Source organism: Notamacropus eugenii, chromosome 3 (assembly GCF_028372415.1).
Source record: "Notamacropus eugenii isolate mMacEug1 chromosome 3, mMacEug1.pri_v2, whole genome shotgun sequence".
Classification (NCBI taxonomy): domain Eukaryota; kingdom Metazoa; phylum Chordata; class Mammalia; order Diprotodontia; family Macropodidae; genus Notamacropus; species Notamacropus eugenii.
This window is the reverse complement of record NC_092874.1, coordinates 44,707,400-44,731,290: the sequence shown is the minus strand read 5'-3', so window position 1 is coordinate 44,731,290 and position 23,891 is coordinate 44,707,400. Positions and strand designations below refer to the sequence as shown.

The 23,891-nt window shown below is 36.0% G+C and overlaps 1 protein-coding gene across 14 annotated transcripts in view; it reads left to right on the top strand.

Annotated features, from left to right (window-relative positions):
• The window catches only part of ULK4 (unc-51 like kinase 4), a 674,194-nt gene that overhangs the window by 337,659 nt on the left and 312,644 nt on the right, over nucleotides 1–23,891 (top strand). For 12 of the 14 annotated variants that reach the window (XM_072651430.1, XM_072651427.1, XM_072651429.1 and 9 more), the window contains one exon: nucleotides 17,123–17,171. In XM_072651430.1, coding sequence (XP_072507531.1) covers nucleotides 17,123–17,171 — 49 coding nt within the window. Of the gene's footprint in view, nucleotides 1–17,122; nucleotides 17,172–18,528; nucleotides 19,065–23,891 lie in introns of those variants that run through there. The other 2 variants (XM_072651432.1, XM_072651431.1) reach the window with 2 other exon arrangements.

Sequence of the window (23,891 nt, the reverse complement as noted above, 5' to 3'; positions counted from 1 at the left end):
AGGACCGGACTAAACAGTAGCCTGAATTTCAAATAGTGTTCCATGACTTCCTTGGCAAAACTTTATTACAATCCCCAACATGTGTTAACATTTAGCTTTTCTCTCAGTGGCACATTATGCAGAAGAAGAAAAGAAAAAAGACCAGACAGCACTGTAGACTAATCATGATTTTTATTGAGTTAAAAATGCCAGCTCTTTTTAATACACTTGGGCAGTCTTAGATGGTATCATTACATTTTTGTAGTGCATTTCTCCACTTAGTATGGAGACATGAATTTTGCCTAGTTCAGTTGTTTGTATAATAAGCAGAGAATAGCCAAACTTTAAGGAAAGATTATATTGTGTTTCTTCAGATTTTCCAATAGTCCTGGACTAACTGAACAGATTTCCATCTGTTAAACATTCTCAAAGCTCTTCTTATTTTCCCTTTGGGTAGCAGCTCTTAACATTTTGTCTAGTAATTCTTAGCATCATCCCTCAGTATTTTTATCTTCCATACCACATCATTGATTCTGCCTAGATCACCCCTGAAATGAGATCAGGGATACAAAATAACTTTGGTCCAATGCAAGTATCATTTATAAAAAAGTAGAATGGTAACAAAAAACATGAATGATGGAAGAGAATGAAAAATCAATTATTTTGCAGTATATGAAGACTCCATTTCTCTTTAAAGATTCATTGTATCATCATTATCATCAAGACGATTGGTTCCACCCATGTCTTCCATTTTCACCAGTTTTGCTCCTTCATTCTTCAGCAGTTCATAAAGAGTGTTTTTATCCTTGTTCTGAGATCCTTCAGACTTTTCACTAGACTCATACTCCAACGCCTTATGGTGTGGAAGTGATTGTGACTTTCAGAAGACTTCACCAGTAGTGTCAGTATTCATATTCCTTCTTCCTTTTTCAAAGTCTCATGTACCTGGCTTTCTATCCCAAATGCATGTTATCATATCTGGGCAATTCAATATATACAATTATACCCTTCAAACATTCTGGCATCTTGGGCTTGACATTCAAGAGCCTTCACAACCTGCTCCAACCATCTCTTCAGCCTCATCTTGTAGTAATCTCCTTCATGTGCCCTGGGCTCCAGGCACACTAGATTCCTTGTCTTGGATTCTTCCAGATATGTCCCTCTCTTCTGCCTTTGTTCATGTTTCATGTGGCTGGGATTCTCCAACCTCCACCCCCATTCCTTCTCATCTTCTCTGACAGCTTAAATTTCACCTCCTCCATGAGGACTTTCTGGAACCTTCTGGTGGGATTTCAGTGTTCCTTCCTCAGTATTCTCAGAGCATTTTGTTCCCATTTCTTACATACATGTGTTCTGTTTGGTATTCTAGGTATTGCCTCTACACCTTATCTGCCATACCAGATTGTCAGCTTTTTGAGGACAGGAACTCCATTTCATTTCTATTTGCACAAGATAGGCATTTAATAAATGCTTCATTGACTTCTTTCCCATCTCTCAATTTTTACAGTATTCTCTTTTGACCTGTAGAATTATATTGACATTTGTTAATGTTATACTTCCCCTTAGTTTTAAGTGTGTGTACACGTTCACACACACACAATAATGTACACCTTGTCTTATAGTCCTCCTATACAGGGACTATATATTTTACTTCACTAATCCCCAAAGGGCACAGCAGGGTTCTGGGAACAAAACAAATACAGAATAATTTTTTTAACTCGTTGATATTGACTGCCTAACCTTTACTAATAGATTTTCGGCACATTGTAAGAATGATCTGTATTGTCTTAATGGGCAAATGACAATGGCAAGCCATAATATAATGACTACTAAATGGATATAAGAGAACCCCATTTAGTTTCAGAGTTTTAAATTATACTTAGAAGGCTTCTTTATTAAAAAGAAGTGAATCATAAAATTTATGGGCCTCTCTTAGAAACTATGAAACTTTGCCAGAAAGGACAGATGGAAATGACAGATGTGATGGAAAAAGCTTTAGCTTTGGAGTCAGAGGACATGGATTCAAATCCTGCTTCTGATATGCCTTGGTGATGTTGAACATCACTTAACCTGAGACTCAGTTTCCTCCCCTGTAAAATGAGAGGCCTGTACCTGATGGCCTCTGAGGCCCTCCCTCCTCCTCCTCTACATTGCTTCTTTCCAGCTGATGTTTGTAGAGGGTACTTACTTCTAGGGCTATTTTTATTGCAAGAAGCAAAATGTCCTCGAGGGAGAGGAGACTTGCATTTTTTTTAATCTGTTCATTCAGTCATGCAACCAACCAAAGACTTAGGAAATCTCTGTAATATGTAAGACATTGCACTATGCAAAGACAGAGACACCTTGACTCCCTGTCCTCCATAAATTCACAGGTCGTGAAATAGCATTGTGTTGAAAACCACCACAAATCCTAGGTCTGTTAGTCTGCTGAGCTAAGTGGGTAATTGTATTCCTTTCTTTTCTTGTTTGGAAAATGTCTTCTTGCTTATCCCCAGCACTAAATTTTAAAATCTGTATTCCAAATGCCTTCAGACAATTTGATATTCAAGCCCCACATTTTATGTGAAGAAAAATATCTTTGTATAAACGGTTATCAGTCAGAATTTTGCAACTCTGTGTAAGTGAATTAGTACACAGTGTGGGTCAGCATAAGCATTTTAAGGAGAAATGTTGCAAAAATTATTGAATACAAAAGCATTACTGCTTTCACAGGAGAAATAATGTTAGACCATAACTAAATATTATGAAAGTAATATTTTTTCAAAACTACCTCACTAATCCAGCAATTTGAAATCCAGCTTGATTCTACAGAATCTGAATTTAAAATGACTGTCATTTACTGACGTGGCTGGTGAATTATGTAAGTAGGAAGAAACTGAAAAAATCTTGTGTTCAGTTCTGTGTTCTAAATGGTCACTGAGTAAATAGGATAACTAAAAATCCTGCCAAGCGTTCCTTGCAAGTTCAGTTTACTACACTTTAAGTCAATTAATTACTGAGCACCTATTATGTGTAAGGTGTAAAGATAAATCTTACTCATACATATCAGAGAAGACTTTGTGGGAGATTATTTAATCAGTTACTGTGCACTCTAAGGAAATTATCCAAAGTTTTTTGTTGTATTAGAATTCAGTTATTTTGATTGTTACTTGAAGTCATCTGACTTTTAGCTTGGGCCTAGAAATCTGATTGAGAGGGAACAGTATATGCTATCTGCAATCTGGCTATAGATTGAAAGGTCTAGAACTTCTGGTTCATCTTTTTAACTGTGAAACGTCATCATGAACAAGCAGCTCTTACAAATACCAGCATCATCTCACTGGAAAATGTTGATAATTAAATCATAGATCATAGAACTAGGATGAATCTTGAGGGTTGAGCTAGTTCAGGCCCTTGCTTCTGGTCAGGCTGAATAACAAATATCAAAGGCATGTCATTTTAATTAGATTAGATTTGCCCATTTTAATATATTTACATAATTTATAGGCATCTTATATTAATATGAAAAATGTTATCAGTGCTTATTATTTAACGATTTGGATTTTTATTCATGCCTAAGTCACTACCCTGTCATGATTTAAGCCTCTCTAGGACACTGATTTCTTCAAGTTATCTGAATACAGCAAGCAGCCCCCAATTATCTAACCTGTCCAAAGAGTGCCTTGACCAAGACATAGGATACTTTACTAAATTCCATTGTTGGGTAGGCCTTTGTATTGAACACAAACTACAGCATAATCTTTGTGAGTGAAATGCTTATTTTCCCTGGTAGCCAGGGTTGGGTTTATTTCATTTGTTCAATTCATTAAATTCTGACAGATACTAGTGGAACATGCAGAAATAAGTAAGACATGACCCTTGTTCTCAAGGTGCTTGTGGTTTAGAAAGGATATTGATGACATGTTGCAAAGAAATGTAATAATATTTTTGCACAATTTTGTAAGATAAAGACAAAGTGCTATGGGTGAGGGGAGAAATAATTTTCATTTGGGGGAATTGGGAACGGTTTCATGAAAGAGGTGGAATTTGGGATGAACACTTGAAGTCTGAGTTGTACATAAACAGATAGAAATTGAACAGAGGAGAGCTAATTCAGGGGTAAGGAACAGGGAGAGCAAAGACTCTGAGATAAAAAAGAAGGGGATATATTATCCAGTTGGGTTGAAATATAGAGAATGTGAAAACAAGAAAATAAATTATCACAAAAATTTCTTTTTAACTGATTTATTTCCAAACTCCATCCAAAGACCAGCTTATTTTAAGTTGCATTTAATGCACCTTCTTCATTCTAAGAATTTGGACAGTTCTTTGAAGCTTATTGAAATGGAATCAACCTCCATGATATACCTTTTATGTTTTTCAGTCAATCAATAAGTTTCAAGGTGAACACTATTTCCCCTTTTTTCCCCTAACCACACTAATAATTGACCTTTCAAATCTAAGTTTTGCTAGATTTAATCCATGTTATGATTTATATTAGCAACTGACTTGCAGAAATAATAAAATCCTATTGAGAAATAGAAAAAAATTATTTACTTTTTATGAGTTTTAAAACACAGACCACCAGAGTGTCATCAGTCACTAGAGCAGCACCTAATATCTTGAAAGAGCTAATTCAGCTTCATAAAAGAAGTAGTTATTTCCTTTCTTATCAATAAGTTCAAGCCCATTACTTTTTAAAGTGTCTTAATTATATTTATTGTAAATCATAGTACTTGTATATAATGTAGTCCTTTAGAAGAGTAGATTGTACTTATATTTTCCTAAAGAAATGTCTTTTTGCCATAGAAGTTTTTGGAACCAAAATTCAATACTTAAGAGACTCTAAAGAGAAATAGAAAAATGGATTAGATATTGACAAATTGGGTTTTCTAATAATATGGACAAAACTTTAGAGAGAGGTAATATATTGAAAGTTAAATGAGGCATTCTAAAATCAATCAATCAGTTATCATTTAGTTCTTAGCATCTACTAGTATCTTGCTCTGTATTGAATATTACAAAGAAAAATCCAAAACAGTCTCTACCCTCAAGGAGCTTAAATTTAAAAAAAAAATAGAACTTTATTGAGTACTCATTTCCCTTATTCCCTCCCCAGAATGCTTCCCAGAGAGCCCATCCTTATAAAAAAGAATTTTTTTAAAAACAGAAAGAAACTTAAAAAAAACTATATCCAAGCCAATCAGTACATTTTCCAAAAATCTGATTTTTATACAATGTTTCATAGTGTGAAACCTCCACCTCTGCAGAGCGTCAGGGGAAGTGTCTTCTCATACAGATTCCTTGGTGTCAAGCTTGTTCTTTATAATGTGGCCATGTTCACTTCCATTGTTTGTAGTTTGGTTCTGTCCATTTACATTCTTATAGATGTTGTGTATATTGTTTCTCTGGCTCATATTTAATTTGTGTCTCATCAGTTTGTTTCAGTCCTTCCATGCTCCTGCATTTGTCATGTTAATCCTTTCTTGCATCACAGTAATGTTCCATTGCATTCTTGTACTATTAACATTTATTTGGTCATTCTCTAGTTGGCAGACATCGTTTTTTTTTTCTTCACTTCATTGCCACTGCAAAAAAAGTGATGCTACAAATACTTTAGTGTACGTGGGGTTTTCTTCTTGTCATTGGCCTGCCTTGAGGCACAAGCCTAGTATGGATTCACTGGGTTGAGGGTATGGACATTTTAGCCACGTTGTCTGATTCCGTATTGCTTTCCAGAATAGTTGAAAAATTTACAGCAACAACATCAATGCATTAGTGTGTGTGTGCGCGCGCGCGTGTGTCTGTTTCCACCCCCATTCCAACACTGGCAATTGCCATTTTGCCAATTTCTTATATATGAACTGAAATCTGTGGATTGTTTTGATTTGCATTTCTGTACTAGTGATAAAGATAATTTTTTCCATATAGCAAAAAAAAAGACAATACACATAACTATATGTAAGCAAAAACAAATTCCTGCTTTGAGTCTATCACGTTTTCCTAGGAGGTGACCACTGAGCTTCATTATGAATCTACTGTAATCATAGTTTGTCATTGCAGTGATCAGAATTCTAAAATCATTTAAAGTTGTCTGTACAATATTGTTGTTATTGTGTAAATTGTTCTTGTGGTACTGTTTACTTCATCCCCTTCATTTCTTACATCACAATAGTATTCTATTATACTTATATACCATAACTTTTTCAGTCACCCATCAGTTTCCATTTCATATGCTTCTAAGAAAAAATATTTTTCTTTATTAATTATCATAAGTCTCTTAGTAATTTCTCTTAATACTTTGTTCAATTCTTTGTTTTCCCTTTTCTTTATCTTTCTCTTAGATTTGCTAAATCTAAGAAAAGAACATTAAAGTGTCCTATTTTTCTTTTGCTCCAAATATGTTCTTGGAATTCAGTGAACTTTTTTTCCTTTATTAATTTAGGTCCTACGCCATTTGGAACACTCGATATCAATATTGGTTTGTTGTCTCAGATTCATTTAAACGTACGGTAATTTCCATGTTTATCTCTTTCTGTATTGTGAATTTTTACTTTGCTTTGTCTGATAATGTGATTACCACTCTTGCTCCTTTGTATGCATTTGAAGTCTAGTAAATTTTGTCCCCCATGTTTATTCTTTATATGTCTTTGATTCATATGTGTAATAGTTTTTTGAGGTTTTGTTTTCTTATCCACTCTGTCATGCTTTCATTTCCTTGCCTTATTCAGTTTATCTACATTTAAAGTTATATATTTATGTTTTCCTCCATTTATGTCTTGAGCATTTTGTCTTTCAGTATTTTTTGTTTCCCCTTCACTTTGAAGTCAGTAGTCTATTTATAAAATGTTTCATTAATCCACTTTAATGTAGCCATATTTACAAAGCTTTATTCCTTCCTACCCTCATTGCCCCTCCTTTCTGTTAACCTTTTCCCTAATTTTGGAATTTTATTTAACTTACTGATTTCTTTAAAAATGTTTTAATCTAATTCTTCCTATCTTTTCCCCCTTCCTTTTCCTTCTTTTAGCAGAGTGGCCAAATCAAAATCCTTTCTCCTTTCCTCCTCTCCAACTTCTTTTGTCCATTAATTTTCTTTTCTTCTTTGCCTTTTTCTGTGAATGATTTCTTTACCTTGTTCCCTTCATTAATTTACTTCTTTTTTGTTTATTTTGAATTTTATTCTTTGATTCATGTTCTGCATGTAAATTTATATTCTATTTAGGGACTTTGTATATTCATGGAATTATAATTTATGCTTCTGAAATGCTGTCTGAGTTTCCTCTTTTATTGAGTTTTATTCTTATTGCTTTTGTAAATCTTGATCCCTTATTACTTTTTTTCTGTTGTAATTCTTTTGGAAGATTCTTGAGGGAATCAGTGAAAATAGAAGCATTGCCCCATAGTATAAATTTCCTTGTGTCTCAAATCATGTCCAATTCTGCCCCCTGCCCTCCTCTTCATCATTCTCTTTCTCATTTCTGGTGCATCCATTCCCTCTCTGGCTCCATGTCATCCTCCCTTTTTTGGATGGCTGTGGTGCTCGACAGATCTGATTTCCCTTCTCCTGAGACAGAGTACTGTCCATGAGAGCATACCACTCACTATACACCCCAGTCCTGCTGGTTAGACCCATGTTGCATTACAGAGTATACCTCTCCTACTGTGTGAATGCCCTTGATGGGGACCCGCTCCCCACATCAGGCTGAGCCTCCCCTCTTCCTCTGACTTCCTTCGGTTCCTCACTTTGCCTCTTTTCCTTTTCTCCTATAGCTCTGCTTTTGCTGAGAGACTATATGAGTTTTCCTTCTGTCTTTGTTCACCAGTGGATTTGATTAGGGCATATTTCATATTCCCATTGATCCTATACCTTCCATTTCCTCTTTTTGCCCCCTCACATTCTGCCGCAGAATATACTGAATCACTGCAATTTATATTAAATAAAGAGTTGTAGGTTTCACTTAATGGTTTTTGAGGCCTGCTCCACAACCACCACTTCTGTTTCTTTAAATGTCACTTTCATCTTTATTCCCTTGTGTACTTTTAAAAAGAAATCTATCAATAGGATTCTCGTTACTGTTGTTTTTTTATCTAATAGGAGTTTTTCTCCTGTTTTTCTTTTAAGTATCTTTTTAAAGATTGGAAAGCTTGTTTCTTTACTTATCCTTTCTTGGGAAGTTATTTTTCTTTATCTTTCTTTGGCTTTTTCTAAATTATATAATTTGCTGACACTTTGTGTTTTGTAATGGTGATCTTTTTTCATTGATGAGTAGGCTCATGGTTGCTGAGTGTGCCATTTTAGATTGTACCTTGAAGTAGTTTGCTTTTCAAATTATGTATTCTATTTCTGTTACTACTGGTGATTACAGACTAGTCTTGTGTTATTCAAATTCTGTTTCCTTTATATTTGAATGTCTTCCTCTTGGTTGCTGGAAGACTTTCATGTGTGTCATTGGAACTGTTAAATTTAACCTTGGAGTTTGCAGCCTGGGTTTGTTTGTTTGGGAAGCCTATCTGTGAATTATTTCAACTGGAACTTTTTTTTTTACATACTAAGGTGTTCTGTGTAATTTTTTAATATGATTTCCTACATTTTGGTATTCAGGTTGTTTTCATCTGTCATGTTCTTTTGGGAGACCTATGAGCTTAAGTTGACCCTATGTATTGTGTCTTCAAGATGAATGACATTTGTCATTTCGAGACCTGGTGTTAATCTTTTACATTGATTCCCCTCTAATGAGGGAAACAGCATATCCATGAATCAGTACATCCAAGATAAATCCAGACTACATGAAATGTAGCCTTTGAGAGGCTAGCCTCCTGAAGGAGATGGTCCTTGAGATGAATATTACAGGAAGTAGGAGAAGAAGGAGGGCATTCCGGTTAGAGGAGACAGTCAGTACACAGACCTAAAAATGAGAGATGCAGTGTCCTTTGAGAGTAAGAGTAAATAGGCCAATGTGGCTGTGCTGCAGAGGATGTGGAAGGGAGTAGTATGTTTTTTAAAACTGGAAAAATTGGAAGTGGCCATGTTGCCAAGAGCTTTACATACCAAACAGAAGAGTCTTTGTTTGATCCTGAAGGTAATGGGGAGTTACTGGGCTTATTGAGCAGGAGAGTGATTTAGTCAGAACTATGTTTTAAGAAAATCACTTTGGCAGCTATGTGGAGGAAAGTTTGGAGTGTTGTGAGTGAGTAGAAACTTGAGGAAGAGAATCCAATTAAAAGGCTGATACTGTAGGAGTCTAAGTGAGAGGTAATGAGGACCTGAACTAGGTTGGTTGCTATGGGGGTTGAGAGAATAGAATATTTGAAGGAAGTATTGTAGAGAAAGTAGTTACAACACTAGCTAGCAAGCTTATTGGATTTGTGGGATGAGAGGGGAGAATGAGAGAGAGGAGTTGAGAATGACACCAAGGTTGTAAACTAGATTTTCTTTTAAGCCTAACAATCCAGAGTCCTCTGGTTTGTTTTTGTTTTATTACTGTTTAAGAAAGTAACCAGAGATGTAAAAAACTCATGCATCAGCAAAATCAAGACCTCACAAAGAAAATCCTTTCACCCACAGCCTTGTGCTACTGCAAACCAACATTGAAGTGCTAGGATCATGTTGGCTGCCCTGTGCATCACGCTTTGTCTTTCTAGAATGACACTAACAGAAAGCCCTTATTTTTCTGATTAATATGTAGATAGAAAATTGGGTGAATTGGTTAGACCCTACTCTAGTTAATCTCTTAATGTAATTTGGAGGTGGGGGTTGCTGGGTAGCTCAAGTTTGTTTACAATTAAAAATGTTCTGGTGAATCTCATTTCTTGTCTTTAATACCTGTAAGCTATAAACCATAAAATTTCTATTTTGGAATAAAGGAAGCATGACATGAACCTTGTAAAATAAAAGATATTTATGAGTATAAATCAGTAATAATATCTATATAATTATGTATGTGTGGTTTGTTTGTTTGTTTGTTTTGTATACAGACTTGTGATTTCTTGGTGTAGGGAATGCCCAGTGAGGGAACTCCTGTCAAAGTAAATCCACAGCTGCTCTAAATTTAATCTTTTGTTTTTAGTTTTTATTTACTTATTTTATTTATTTATTTACTTTATTTTTGTTTATTTCATTAAATATTTCTCAATTACATGTAAAAAGATTGCAACAGTCCTTTAAAAAAGTTTTTTAAAAAATCAATTTAAAAAATGAGTTCCAGATTCATCCTCTTTCTTCCACTGCTTTTCCCATCTTGAGAAAGCAAGCAGTTTGATATCAGTAGAGTCTTAATAAGTTTTCTGTGGGCACTGAGAGATTAAATGATTTATCAGAGGTTATACAACATGGATGAGTCAGAGGTGTGACTTGAACCCAGGCCTCCTTGCCTTCAAGATGGGTTTTCTATTTATTCTACCACTCTGCCTCCATACTGTAGATATGGAAAAGGTTTATGTTTATTAAATGAAAAATAAAAGAAAAAAAAAAGCTATGCATACTTACTGTGTGCAGTGAGAGCTACTGGACAGAGATACAAAGGTGAAAAGTGATATTTTAGACCATACCTTCAAAGAGCTTACATTCTAATGGTAGAGCTTAGACCTTCACAAGTAAATGTAATGCAAATTTGTGTTTGATAAATGCAAAATAAAGGTGAAAACCAAGTACTCTGATCTGAAGAGCAAGAAGCCATTTCTGTTTTGGAGATATGGGAGGACTGGAAAGATTAATGAACATTTCAAAGAGACCAACTTCGTTCTGCTGAAAAATGAAATGAAAAATGAAAATCTAAAGATTTTCTTTGCATTTAACAGTCATAAAAATTTGCTGGAAAATGTAATGGATGAACAGTGCAGGAAAATAAAAACTTCCCAAATGTAGAAGTACTGGAAATGACCTATAGTTGTTACTTTGGGTACTCTTGGTGCAGAATTCATTCTTAGTGTTTAAATAGTTAGAAGCTTTGCACAATAGTGCTTCATAGCGGGGGGGAATGAAGCATTTCTAGAGGATAAAACATGAAATGAACCCTGTACCTAATATTTTATATTATACAAAGAATAACACCATTTTGTACACTAGACTTTGTAACACCCTGTTTAACTGACCTAATTATTCATTGTCCCTGGATATACTTGGTGTATATGAATGAAACTGAACTGTTGAAAATCATTTAAAAATGTGAGTTTACTCAAAAAGTAAGCCTTAAGTTCCTCAAAAAAGGTTCACTTCTCCTTAAAAGTTTTTCAAAACGAAATTCTGGTTTACATTGCCGCATGAAAAAAGTATGAACTTTCTTTTGTTAAAGTCTTTAAATGGAAAAAGGACTCCCGACAGAACCTGGTTTCATAATAAATGTGTCTGTGAAGTTAGACGGGTTTTAAAAATAAAACTTACAAGACCCAAAAGGGTGTCATCTTTCAGAGTTGTCGGCTTGGGATGCCCATATTTCAGCAATGCTACTGTTACTCAAAAAACTTTTTTTTTCACAAAAAGTTTCCTTCAGAGCTAGGTCACACAAGAAAATGTTTCATTTCTTGTATATGTAATGTGTGAATACACACACATATATGTATATATACGTGTATGTATGTGCATCTCATTTTTTATTCAGTATAATATCATTCAGCTTGATCATTGATCATATTTACAGTCTTGTTTCCAAGAGATTTGGGTTATTGATTAAAAAAAAATCATCAGGGCAGCAAGTTATAGGAAATATAGAGCTGAGGTGACTGGAATACCTAGTTCCACATCCTTCTTTTGATCCGTGCTGTCTGTGTGACACTAATCAAGTCAGTTTATTTCTCAGTGTCCCATTTAACTTTCTAAGACAAAGTTGCAGATCATCTGTGGATCTGCTTTGGCAAAGGAAAAGTGCAATTACAGGTATGAACAAAATGAAGGGTAGGCAATGAATAGTAAAAACTGTTAGGAGATTATTGCAATAGTTTAGACATGTAGTAATGAGGGTATACATTAAGATGATGATAATATGGAGAGAAAAGCAAAACTGCTTATGAGAGATATTGAGATACGGACAACTAGATGATACAGCAGATAGAATACTAAACATGACATTATAGGAAGACCAGAATTCATGTCCAGCCTCAGATACTTTCTAATTCTGGGACCCTGGGTAAGTCTCTTAATTGCCCTTTGCCTCAGTTTCCTCATCCGTAAAATGGGGATAATAATAACACTCAAACCTCACCCCCCAGAATTGTTGCAAGGATGAAATGAGATAATATGCTTGAAATGCCATGCAAACCATAAGGTTCTATATAAATGCTAGTTTTGATAATGATGGTGATGGATAAAATAGAATTTAAAGTCCTTGGTAACCAATTAAATGTAATAAGTGAAGAGGAAAAAAATCAAAGATCATCATAAGGTTTAGAATATAGAAAGACAGACAAATGGTGGTGTCACATATAGATAAATGAAGTGAGGTTAGGAAGAGGAGAAACATATAGGGGGAAAGGTAAAAGTCTCAGTTTTAGACATTTTGAATTTGTAATGCTGGTGGGTTATTCAGGGAAAGATATCTAATGGGTAGTTGTAAATAAGGGTTTGGTACTCAAAAGGTCAAAACTAAAGATAAATACTTGGGAGTCACACACACACACACACACACACACAGGTAGAGATGGAGAGGAGAAATAATGTTATTGCCAGAGGAGTGTATAGAAAAAAGAAGACAGAATCAAAGATTCTCACTTTGAGAACATGTAAATGACGAAGTCAAAAAGACTCAAAAAGAGGATGGAGATCCTGGCTTATGGGAAAAGAACTCACTCTTTGTCAAAAACTGATGGGAAAACTGGATAATAGTGTGGTGGAAACTGGGCATACTATTGTGCTATAAGATACGAACAGGTGGATTTCAGAAAAACCTGGAAAGATTTGTATGAATTGATGTAGAGTGAAATGAACAGAACCAGAAGAACTTTATACACAGTAACAGCCACAGTGTGTGAGGACTGTTTCTGATAGACTTAACCCTTCACAGCAATGCAAGGACCTAAAACATTCCCAAAGGACTGTTGATGCAAAATGCAGTCCACATCCAGAGAAAGAACTATCGAGTCTGACCAGAATGAAGCTGACTGTTTTCTCTTTTGTTATGTTTTGTTTTGGTTGTTTTTTCTCATAGTTTCTCCCATTCGTTTTAATTCTTCTATGCAACATGACAATGTGAAAATGTGTTTAATAACAATGTATACGTAGAACCCATATAGGACTGCATTCAGGCTTGGGGAATGAGGGGGAAAAATTTGAAACATATGGAAGTGATTGTTGAAAACTGAAAAGACATAAATTAATTAAAAAAAAAAAGGTGAACTGCTGGAAGGGAGAGATTATTTCATTTCTGTATTTGAATACCTAGGGGATAGCACAGTATTAGTACTTGCGTATATTAAATGTAATAAAGTTACATTGTTATGAAGTTGAAAAAGTATTTTGAAAAAAAAAAGAGGATGAAGAGTTAAAGTGTCAGTAAAGGAAACAGAGTGTCTAAAGAAGTAAGTCTGGAAACTGGAGAGCATAGTTTGCTGTAAAAAGTCAAGGGAGGAAAACATATCTAGTAGGAGAGGATGGTCAGTTGCTATAAGTAGGACATAAAGGATTAGGTTGGGGGGAAAAGACCATTAAATATGGTGATATGATGGAGGTCACTGATGCATTTTGAGAGATTCTGGGATACTAAAATCATACTCAAGGGGTTGAGTGGGCTCTGAGGAAATAACACATATCTGGTAAAGAAGATGGACGATTGATGGAAGAGAGAAGAAAAGGCCTTTTGAAAAAATCCTTGGCTTTCTTCAAAGTTTAACTCAAATGTTATCTCCTATATGAGGTCTCAACTGTCTCTTCCAACTGTTAGTATATTGTATGTATGTGTTTTCCTTCATGGAATAGAAGCTCTTTGTAAGCAGGAAGTGTTTCATTTTTTTTCTTCATATTGCCACCTACTAGGAATTTAATAAGTACTTGATAATTGCTAATTAATTAGTTGCAATGAATTAAATGGAAATCGTCTTTTTCTGGAGTCTTTCAAAATTTCATACAATTTAAATTTTAAAATCAAGCAATAGCAATTAAAATTTGGCATAAGATATTTTGTGAGGCACAGGAGAAGATACAAAGACTTAGTCTCTCAAGTACCTTACAGTGTAATTGGGGAAATAAAACATATACAGGAAAAAATAGCAGAGAACATAAGGAAGTATATGAGAATCACTTTATCAGGCATTATTTATTAAGTATTTACTGTATGCCAGGAACTGTGATAAGCTTGGAGGATAAAAAGAAAGTCAAAACCACAAAACTTGGCCCTGCCCTCAAGAAGCTTATAGTATAATGGAAGAGCAAACATGTAAATAAATAAATACATAGGAAATACATACAGATTCGAGGGAAGCTAACTTTATAGGGAAAGGCGTAAGTTTCAAGGGGACCCAGAAGGTATTCTGAAGGATTATACCAATAAGAATTCAAAGGAGGAAGAAATCACTGGAATAAGTAGGAAAGGATTACTAGAAAGTAGGATTCAAGTCTCTTCTTGAACAATAATTTATAGAGGAGAGGTCTGTGAGAGTATCTTAGTCAAGGACTGGTAGGTAAAAAGACCTGTTTTGGAAAGCCAATTTATTTTAAGAACTGCTTCCCCTCTTGTATGGGAGTGGGAGATAAAGGTAGAAAGCGAACCTGGAGCCAGTTAGTGGAATGCCTTGAGTGCCTGCATCAGGTGTTTCAGCTTTATCCTGGTTGGGCCTGTGGAGCCATTTAAAGGTGTCTGAGCAGGGAAATAGCATAGAAAGTCCTGTTTGAAGATTAGTATTACGTAGAATAATTCGGAGGAACAGGAAACTGGAAGCAGGGAGACCTAACATTACTCTTAGAATAGTCCAGGTATGACAAGGAAGAGGTAGCTGAAAGAAAATACGAAGAAATAATTGACAGGATTTAATCACCGTTGGTCTGTTGTGCTGGGATGAGAAGGAAGGTGTGGAAAGTGAGAGAAAAGTTTTCTAGATAACCAATCATTGCAGTTTAAGTAACAGGGAGTTGCTTTGAGGTAGAGGGTGATTTTGATTTGAATGTGTTGAATTTTAGCTGAGGTTGAGCCATCAAAGGGTAAACTTCCAGCAGGTAGTTGGAGAGATGGGATGAGAGTCTCTTAAAGAAGTGAATATTGGAGATAATGATTTGAGAGTCATCTGAAAATTACAATTGAAATCATGAGAATGAATGAGATCTCCAAAGGATAGAACAGGGAAATGAGAGAGAGCAAAATCTATCATGCTTTATGTTTTCAAAAGACTCAGTACATTAATAAAGTAATATAGATAATTATTTTTCATTCTCCAAATGGCTATCTTAAGTTACATAAAATTCCACAGATTTTCTATATTTCGTAGTTATATGAGATCATTATGTCACTGCAAATCATTAGAGTAGTAATGGCCATTTGTTATAAGTTCTTGGATTCAGTCTTAGAGCTCTCAGTAGCTCAAAGTCAAGGTAGGTTGGACCTAAGTCATTTGAGTGTGAGGCACAACCTGCCTGGATCTCTCTTCCATCCCAATGTGAATTTTATGATCAGATGTAGAAACCCTTATATAATATAGCCTTCATTTTGCTTTCTGTGGGAGTATTTCCTCCTGAGTTTCTTTTAAAGTATGTCTGTAGGGCTGTTCTAGAATAGAGCTGAGATCAGGTCTGGTTGTGTTTGGCTCCACCTCAAGATCTCAACAAGTGTGTTGGGTGAGGTCTAAGAGAGTAATTGGAGAAAGTATGGAGGAAGGTGGTGTGGAAGGAGGGAAAGAGTAATAATGATAACTTCTCAGTGTGTAATTCAGTGATGACAGAGTATTTCCATTGGCATTTCTTTAAAATGGTCTCATTTCCTAGTAAGGAACCCATCTGATGTTATAGATCTATGAAAAACCCTTAGTTTTTAGCAGTGTTCATTTATCATCTTCTATAAGTACATTATTTAGCAAAATAAAATAGGCTTTTTTTTAAAGGTTTCATAGTACTTTTCAATCAAGCGTATCATGTTATTAGAACATTATGTGGTAATGCCTCATTTTCTTGGTATCATTGGGGTTAAGTGAATTTTCTGGGTAACTGAAGTTTAACCTGCTAATAATGGAAACTTTATTTTTGCCAGATCTTGATAGAAATATCGTTAAAATGTTTTATATCCTTCCTGACTTAATAAAGAGTATACTGAATACGATATAAAACAAGATCATTGTTATTTAAATCAGTGACTTGAAGTGACTCTATTTACTTTTCATTTGTTTTTGACTCCCTTTGCTCTTTTAAAGGCACCTGTATCTATAGGAATGTTGTCATTTTAACTTCAATCCATTTTTGGTTAGGCCACCTGATCCGCTCCTATTTTAGGTCATGGTGGGTAGTGGGTACCTGTTTCCATGACTGGGATGACTCAGTTACAAGAGGAATTTGAGTCTTAGACTGAAAAACTTTTTGGAGATTGTAACAACTTGCTCAATAAAATCTTATGTTATCTTAAAATCTTAATCTTTGTTAAAATAGTTGAGGTTTGAGGCCCTTTGTGACTTACTGATTGAAAAAACTCTCCTGTTACAGTAGATGGCGATTTATATCCAATTTTGGTGGGGAGGACTTGCCTAGAATCTAATGGCTGATTGGTGCCGAAGTTTTTTAGAAACAAAGATGATGAAAATACATTGTACATTAATTCGTTAATGCAGAAGAGATAACTAATGAGGCATACATAAAAAATTGCAGTGTGGCGTGCTTATAATTTAACTGTGCAGTGTGAATTGTTAGTTCAAATTATTTCACAGTCTACATTACCTATTTGATAGTCTTTCTAGTATTTCTGCATTTTAATTAATTTTCCCCATTTTAAAAATATTAATCTACTTAAGAGTTCCACTCACTTACTTCATATCAGTAAGGTAGAGCTAGTAAGTCACTTGCAAAGAAGCCCCATATTTCTTGTGTTTAATGGATTCAGTGAGTGTATTAAAGTGAACATTTAGTCCAAGGCTGTGTTTCTTGGGCCCAGATTTTTCTAATAATACAAAATTGGAACTGCACTATTCCATATTTAAATGCAGTGGTTTAAGTATCAATCATTGTCATATGTAAATTCTTCTTTTTCTTCTTTTACAGCCTTGTTGAAGAAAGCAAACTGATCCCAGTTCTTTTTGAAGTAATTCTGGTAAGACATGAAATGAATATTTGAAAGTCAAATGAATGGAATAAAAAAAATGATGTATGGTACACAAAAAACAGCATTTTACTAAGAATCCAGAGACCTTGGTTTTAGCCTGAGTTCTTTCACTAATGTTTTCCATAACTTTAGTCAAGTCATTTAACCTGGCTGTGCTTTAGTGGCTTCATCTCCAAACTCAAGAGGTTGGACTAAAACCAGACTTCTGAGTTTGAGGTTCACTAGCCCTCCAAGATATCCATGGATAGATTTCTGGGGTTCTGTGAATGTGGATGGGGAATATATCATCTTTATTTACACTAACTTCTAACTGAAATTTAACATTTCTTTCAATTATGAGTGAAGGCAACAAGCTATTATTCTGAGAAGTGGTGTGTGACATACAAAAAGGCAAGAATTCCTGGGCTAGAAGAACTTTAAGATCTGTTGTTAGAGTGATCACTTAGTGGAGTTCAGAGAGCTCTGGACTCTGAGTCAGCACCCTTGGCTAGGAGGCCTGACCGTCCACCCTCTTAGATGCATAATGTTGGGTAACTTTACCTAGTAATCTCTCTGAGCCTCAGTTTCCTTGCCTCTAAAAAATAGAAAAAAATACTTGTACTACTATGTTACTTTATTATCTTGGTGAAGGCACCTTGTAAATGTAAGGTATTATTTTTGAGTTATTACGGTTAAAATGATACTTCTCAGAATCTTACCATGGGTTAAGAGGTTCTTGAAGACTATGGCATTAGGCAGTTAATCACCAGGAATTTATTAAGTGCCTACTACGTACTGTTTCAGTGGAATGAAAGCCCATTCTATCATGTTGGAAAGACTCTAAGCACTGGCCCTAGCAAAAGATTGCACCTGCTTCTAAAGACCAGACAAGCTAAGTGTGGAGAGGTTTGTCAGCAGTTCTGGCTGACCTCTCAGTGATGGATTTTCTTTGGCCATGGAAGTTATAAAACAAAGAACATGTTAAATGTCTCTCAGTCCTGTGCAGCCTTCTTCTGCTTTTGTACTGATGGGGAGAGTGTCAGGAAAGGGGACGTAAGGTGCTTAGAATCAGATGACTTTTAGGTCACTTAGAAACATGAACTTGGGTATTGATAGACAAAAAAAGAGCATCTTCCCCAGTGACCAAGGAGTGAACATAGAGTGGAGCAACTGAACCATATCAGTCTTGACATTCTTGCTATACTCAAAGTCAGAAGAAAAAAGGAAGTTGCAAGTCAGTGAAAAGATGGCTCACAGATTCTCCTTGGAGAAGCAAATAAAGGGATTGGCTCAGCTGATTTTAGCTTGTGTTCAAAGACAACAAGAAATTTCATTTCATGGGACGTTTGGCCTTCATGTGTTTCAGTGCTTGTGCTAAATACTTACAAAAAGATGACCATGGAAATAATTGCAGTTTCTATGCCAACATCTATAGCAGTGAATGAAGAGGTGGAAAAGCCCTGAGAGGAGTTCAGTAAGTTGCTGAGAATTAGATCAACATAAGCTTTGCTATTTGATGGCTACAAAAATGGTCAGAGGTGAGGTTGGTAGAAACATATGTTGGCAGTTACGGTTCAAGAGTAAGGAATGAGAGAAGTCAAAGAGTTGCAGACTACACAGAGGCCCCAGGATTGTACACTATAAATTTTTCCTTTGAGAAAAGAATTGGAGGGCCCTGGAAAAGGTGAGCACCAAATAATATAACAAAAATGAACTTAATTATATTTTGACAGGAAACAACTTTATTACTCCTCTATGAGTCATTCCTGAATCTGCCATCAGCATAAGGTCATACAAACAGCTTGTTAGAGCAAAAAATCAAAATTAATAGAAAGTTAGAAAAAAATGGATTAAAATGAGAAAAATATGTGGTATGAAATTAAGCCCTGACCTATTAAAATAATTATTCAAATAGGAAAATAGGAACAGGGTGTAGGAGAGAACATCAACACCAATTACATTTCATATGGACATTCAACTAATTAATGTAATTCAGTTGTCCTTGTGAGGAGACCAAAAGAACCCCAGACCACCATTGTCAGCAAACACCTGCCCTACCTGACAAGCAAAGAGACCTGAGAGTCAAGAGCAATAGTTATTTAGAAAAAAACACATTTGGAAACAAGCTCTTGGAAAAGGATGCTAGAAGATTAAGGGCAATTACAGTTTAAAAAAAACCCAAGAACAACAGAAGGCAAAACACGTGTTTAAAAAAAGAAAGAATTCTCAGAAAGACATTTACCTAAGAAAATTATCCCAGTAAAAATCAAGAGGTCCAGAGAGCAGCAATCCAAATGACAGACTAGTTGGAAATTTAATTTTATAAGGAATAATTGAAAGCTAAATCTTGCACATAATTCTAGCTCATGAGTGACCAATAGGTGTTAACTGTCAAGGAAAAATAAATATTTAAGACAATAAATACAATGTAACAGAAAGCAGGAAGAGAGAGTTTAGAAAAGTGAAAAATTGTCTGCTAGGAAAAATGTCTAATTCTTGAATCACTTGAAGTCTTTATTTTGGCACCTTTGTACTTCCTTGCTTTTTTTATATTGTATACATTGAAACTACAGTCCAACTCTGATGCCTCTTCATGCCTTAGAAGTGACGGAATTATCAAACTTTCCAGTATAATACAGGCTCTGATGGATCCCACCATATTGGAGAGCCTTAATATTTCAGATCTAGCCGTGAGCTACATTTCCATCATCCCAGGGACCAGCCTAGATAAATCCATAGAAGCAAAGCATGAGAAGTTTGGCTACCAGACAATAAGTATTTTTGGCCATAAGAATTCCTGAGGTCAGTCAGCTAAGATAAAGAGCTAATGCAATCTACTTTAATGGAGGAAATACCCTCATTGATAAATCATGGATCCACTGACTCTGCACTAACTGGCCTCTCCATAAAGCTTGTATTGACCAATATAAGCAAGTGACATGATATTAGCTTAACTCATGTTCATCTCTAGGCTATTGCTTCTACTTCCTGTTCTACGTCATTGTCTAGGGCAATGCCTTTTATAAAAGAGTTGTGTTGTAAATGGTTTTTGTGTTGAATCTAATTTTTGTCTTAGTATTGGAGGAGCCGAGCATCTCCAACAACCCCTGCAAAAATTTGTTCTGATTGTTTGAGCTGACAGTAAAATTCAACTTCTGTGTTCTAGGCCAGCTTTACTTTTGTCCTCACTCATGGTTCCCACATCTCAAGGCAGATGTAAAAAATTACTGTTGGAACTGACATTAAAGTCAATGATTCCTTTTACCCATCCCTTAACCACTAACCATAACATTTATTCTTAAACAAAGAATTCAGGACACTTGCTATTTATAGGACTTGGAGTGTCAGTAGAAGGCTACTGGTTTTGATTAAATTAAGCAAGAGTCTCTGAGCATAGATCTCTGCTGCTGCTGCTTTAGTTTTCTTGGCTAAGCATGCACTTATCCAGAGCTGTGAATGATTTCTCACATTGTGCCTGGAAACCTGACACACTGAATTCAGTTTACTGAATTACGGGGAAAAAATTTTAATATTTAAGTAAAAGGGACCTTTTCATATTTCTAGCAGGGGAAATTGAGTTGAAAATTTATTAGAAGTACCAAATTTGAAAAAGAAAGAAAACTGCAGAGAGGATAGTGAAGGACAAAGGACAGAGATGATTATCATATATTATTTTGGAATGTGCAAACTAAGCAGCATCTTTCACTGGAAGCCCAACAAGAAAATAGTATCACAATGAAGATACTGAATCTTAATTCTGTTCTAAAATATTGTTTGTTAGGCTGGCTTCTTTCATCCATCTGTATACGTAAATCTGAGTCCTCATTGTGACCCACTGCCTAGAGCCAATGGTCAAGAACTTGAATAAGGGACATACTTTTGGCAAGACAGCACCAAACTTAAGTAACTTGTAGGATCCTTGAGCAGACTTTTATAAAATGAACACTGGGTACAGAATAGGATGTGAAGGAGAAGAGTGTAGATAAGAGCCAGTCATTGCCCTGATCCTCATCTTCTACATTGCCCTGATCCTCACCTTCTAATTCCTCCACGTCCACCTCAATTACCACCTTTTGGCAGTCCCATTAATGCTAGTGCAAAATGCTTCTTGTAGAAGGTGGCACATGGCAGGTACTAAATAAATGCTTGTTGACTTATTTCAGAGTCCAATAAGGACACCAAAGGATTGGGTTAAGCAGGAGCTAATTTCTCCCTAGTGTACACTGAGAGTGCCCTTTGGATAGAATATATTTGATTGAGTCCCATGGCTTCTCGGAGGGTTTCAGTACCAATTCTGCCATCATCAGGATCATCTAGTTCTTTCAGAATCTGTGTAGCAAGTGAACAGAGACTGCTTAGTTCATAGGCCATCACTACTTTCTACTGGCTGATCAGAAAGTCCGGCCTATTACCTCCTAGGAGGTAGGTGTTTTAAATACATTTTCTTTTGTAGGACAGTAGCCCTTCCCTGGAGCTATTTTATTAATGAGCAAGTCACCCACTGTCTTGGTATGCAGCGTATTCCTGGACCCTGGAGAATGGGCATATTCCTAAGTCTGAGTGATGTGTATATGCATGCTAGGGAAGGGAACCATGGCTCACAGTCTACATGTACCTCTACAAGAGGAGAAGGGAATGGAATTCGTAGGCAGTCAGAAACCGCGGGACATATTTGAACATGAGTGACATGACTATAAACATGGATGAGCAAGATTATTCTAAGATGAAGGGAATGGGGAGATTAGACGCAAGACCTTCTAGCTATTACACTAATAGTATTACAGTGAATGGTAATGGGAGTCTCTTGTAGTGAGATAATGACAGTGTAAATAGAGAAGAAGAGAGATTCAAGAGCTGTAGAGGTCAAATCACCATGATTTTGTAACTGATTGGAGAAAAAGAGTCAGATTCAACCCCAAGGTTTGGAATGTGGATTTAATAAGTAAATGGCATGTTGATGTTGTGTTCAGTCATTTTCAGTCATGTCCAACTCTTTGTAAACCCTGTTTGGGCAAAGGTGCCGGAGTGGTTTACCATTTTCTTTTCCAGCTCATCTTACAGATGAAGAAACTGAGGCAAACAAGGTTAAGTGATTTGCCGAGGGTCACCATAACTAGTGTCATAGGCCAGATCTGAACTCAGAAGGATGAATCTTTCTCCCTCCAGGCCCAGCACATTATCTGCTGTACCACCTGACTGCCCTAAGCAAATGGTAATTCTTTAGGAAACTAAATGGTATAATCATAAGGAGAAGCAAATTTAGGGGGAAAGGACTTGGTTGAGCTTTAAATGCTAGTCAGGATGTTTTGTAAGGACTTGGAGATAATGGGTCTGCATTTCAGAGGTCCCTGGGTGAGGATTCGCGTGTATTCTTCATGACCGCTTTCATCTGCCTACCCAGTGGATATTTTATTTTGCTTTCTTAATTCTGTTTCTTTTATTAAAGTGGATTAAAGTAGCAGTATGAAATGCAATAAGAATAACTGAGCATTTCAGTATTTTCTTGATAATTCTCTTTGGGTAAGCGTGATTTTATAATTTCCTGGAATGACATCATTTGGAATATTGAGCACTCCTTTTAGTGACACTTAAAATTTTTCAGAATTTTCTGGTGCTAGACTTTTTAGAATTTCCCAGTGCCCTCACTCCTTCCTCCCTTCCATAGCAAACATGCTAAATTCTTCTTTATCCTAAATACAATCCTTTCCCTCAACACAGCTAAATCCCATAAGCTGGCATCCTCTGCCTCTTCTTCTCCATGAGACTGTTTGAAAGAAGAGGCTAGACTTGTTGCCCCCATTTCTTTGCCCCTCCCCGATTTTGCTCTTTGACCCTTTGTAAGCTGGCTTCTGTCACCATTTCATGGGAGATAATATCCCCAAGTTTATCAGTGAACTCCCCATAAAGGTTATTGAGTAGTGGGGTGATGCAGTTCAACAGGCTACTCCAATGGAGAGAATCATTTGAATCTTGGGACCAATGACCTAGAGCTAAAAAAGACCTCAGAGGCCTTCTTATCCAAGCCCCTCGTTTTACAGATGAGAACATAGAGGCTAGGGGTTGGGGCGATGCCCAGGGTCACATAAAAAGTGTGAATCAGAGGTGGGATTCTGATCTCATCCCTCTGAGAGCCTTCCTGTAGAGCCAAAGACTCAAAGGTGGGAGACGGTCACTCTGGGACTTGCTCTGAGAATTTGAAGGCTTACAAAATGGTAAAAAGTTTTGTAAAAATTCCAGTATGACATGATTGATTTTGCCCTTGATCTGTCCAGAGGATTGTTAATTTCCTATATTCTATCTTAGCTGTTTTTCCTAATAGCCTTTTTGTTCCTAGGAACCCACTATTTTAAGAAGTTTAAGAAGCAAAAGCTGAATCAAGGTGTGTATGCATGTGTGTGTGTGTGTGTGTGTGTGTTTGTGTGTGTTGTGTCTCAAGGAAGTGATATATTTTTGTGCTATTGTAAGGGATGTGTTTTAGAATATATGACTAGGTAGATAACTCAGCTCTGTAGATTACAGTCAGGTTGCAATAGACCTCTTCCGTTAAATTTCCTACTACAAAATATGCATACACATGTGTGTATGTATGTATACAGGCACACATAATTTTTTTCTGGTCAGTCTTTTTGTATGTTTACAGACTTTCCCCTTGACTTTGTTGGTGATAAATTTCAGAATTTGCATTTTTTCTTTTTACAACTTTTATAATGAGCAGCAGCATGCCAAGCA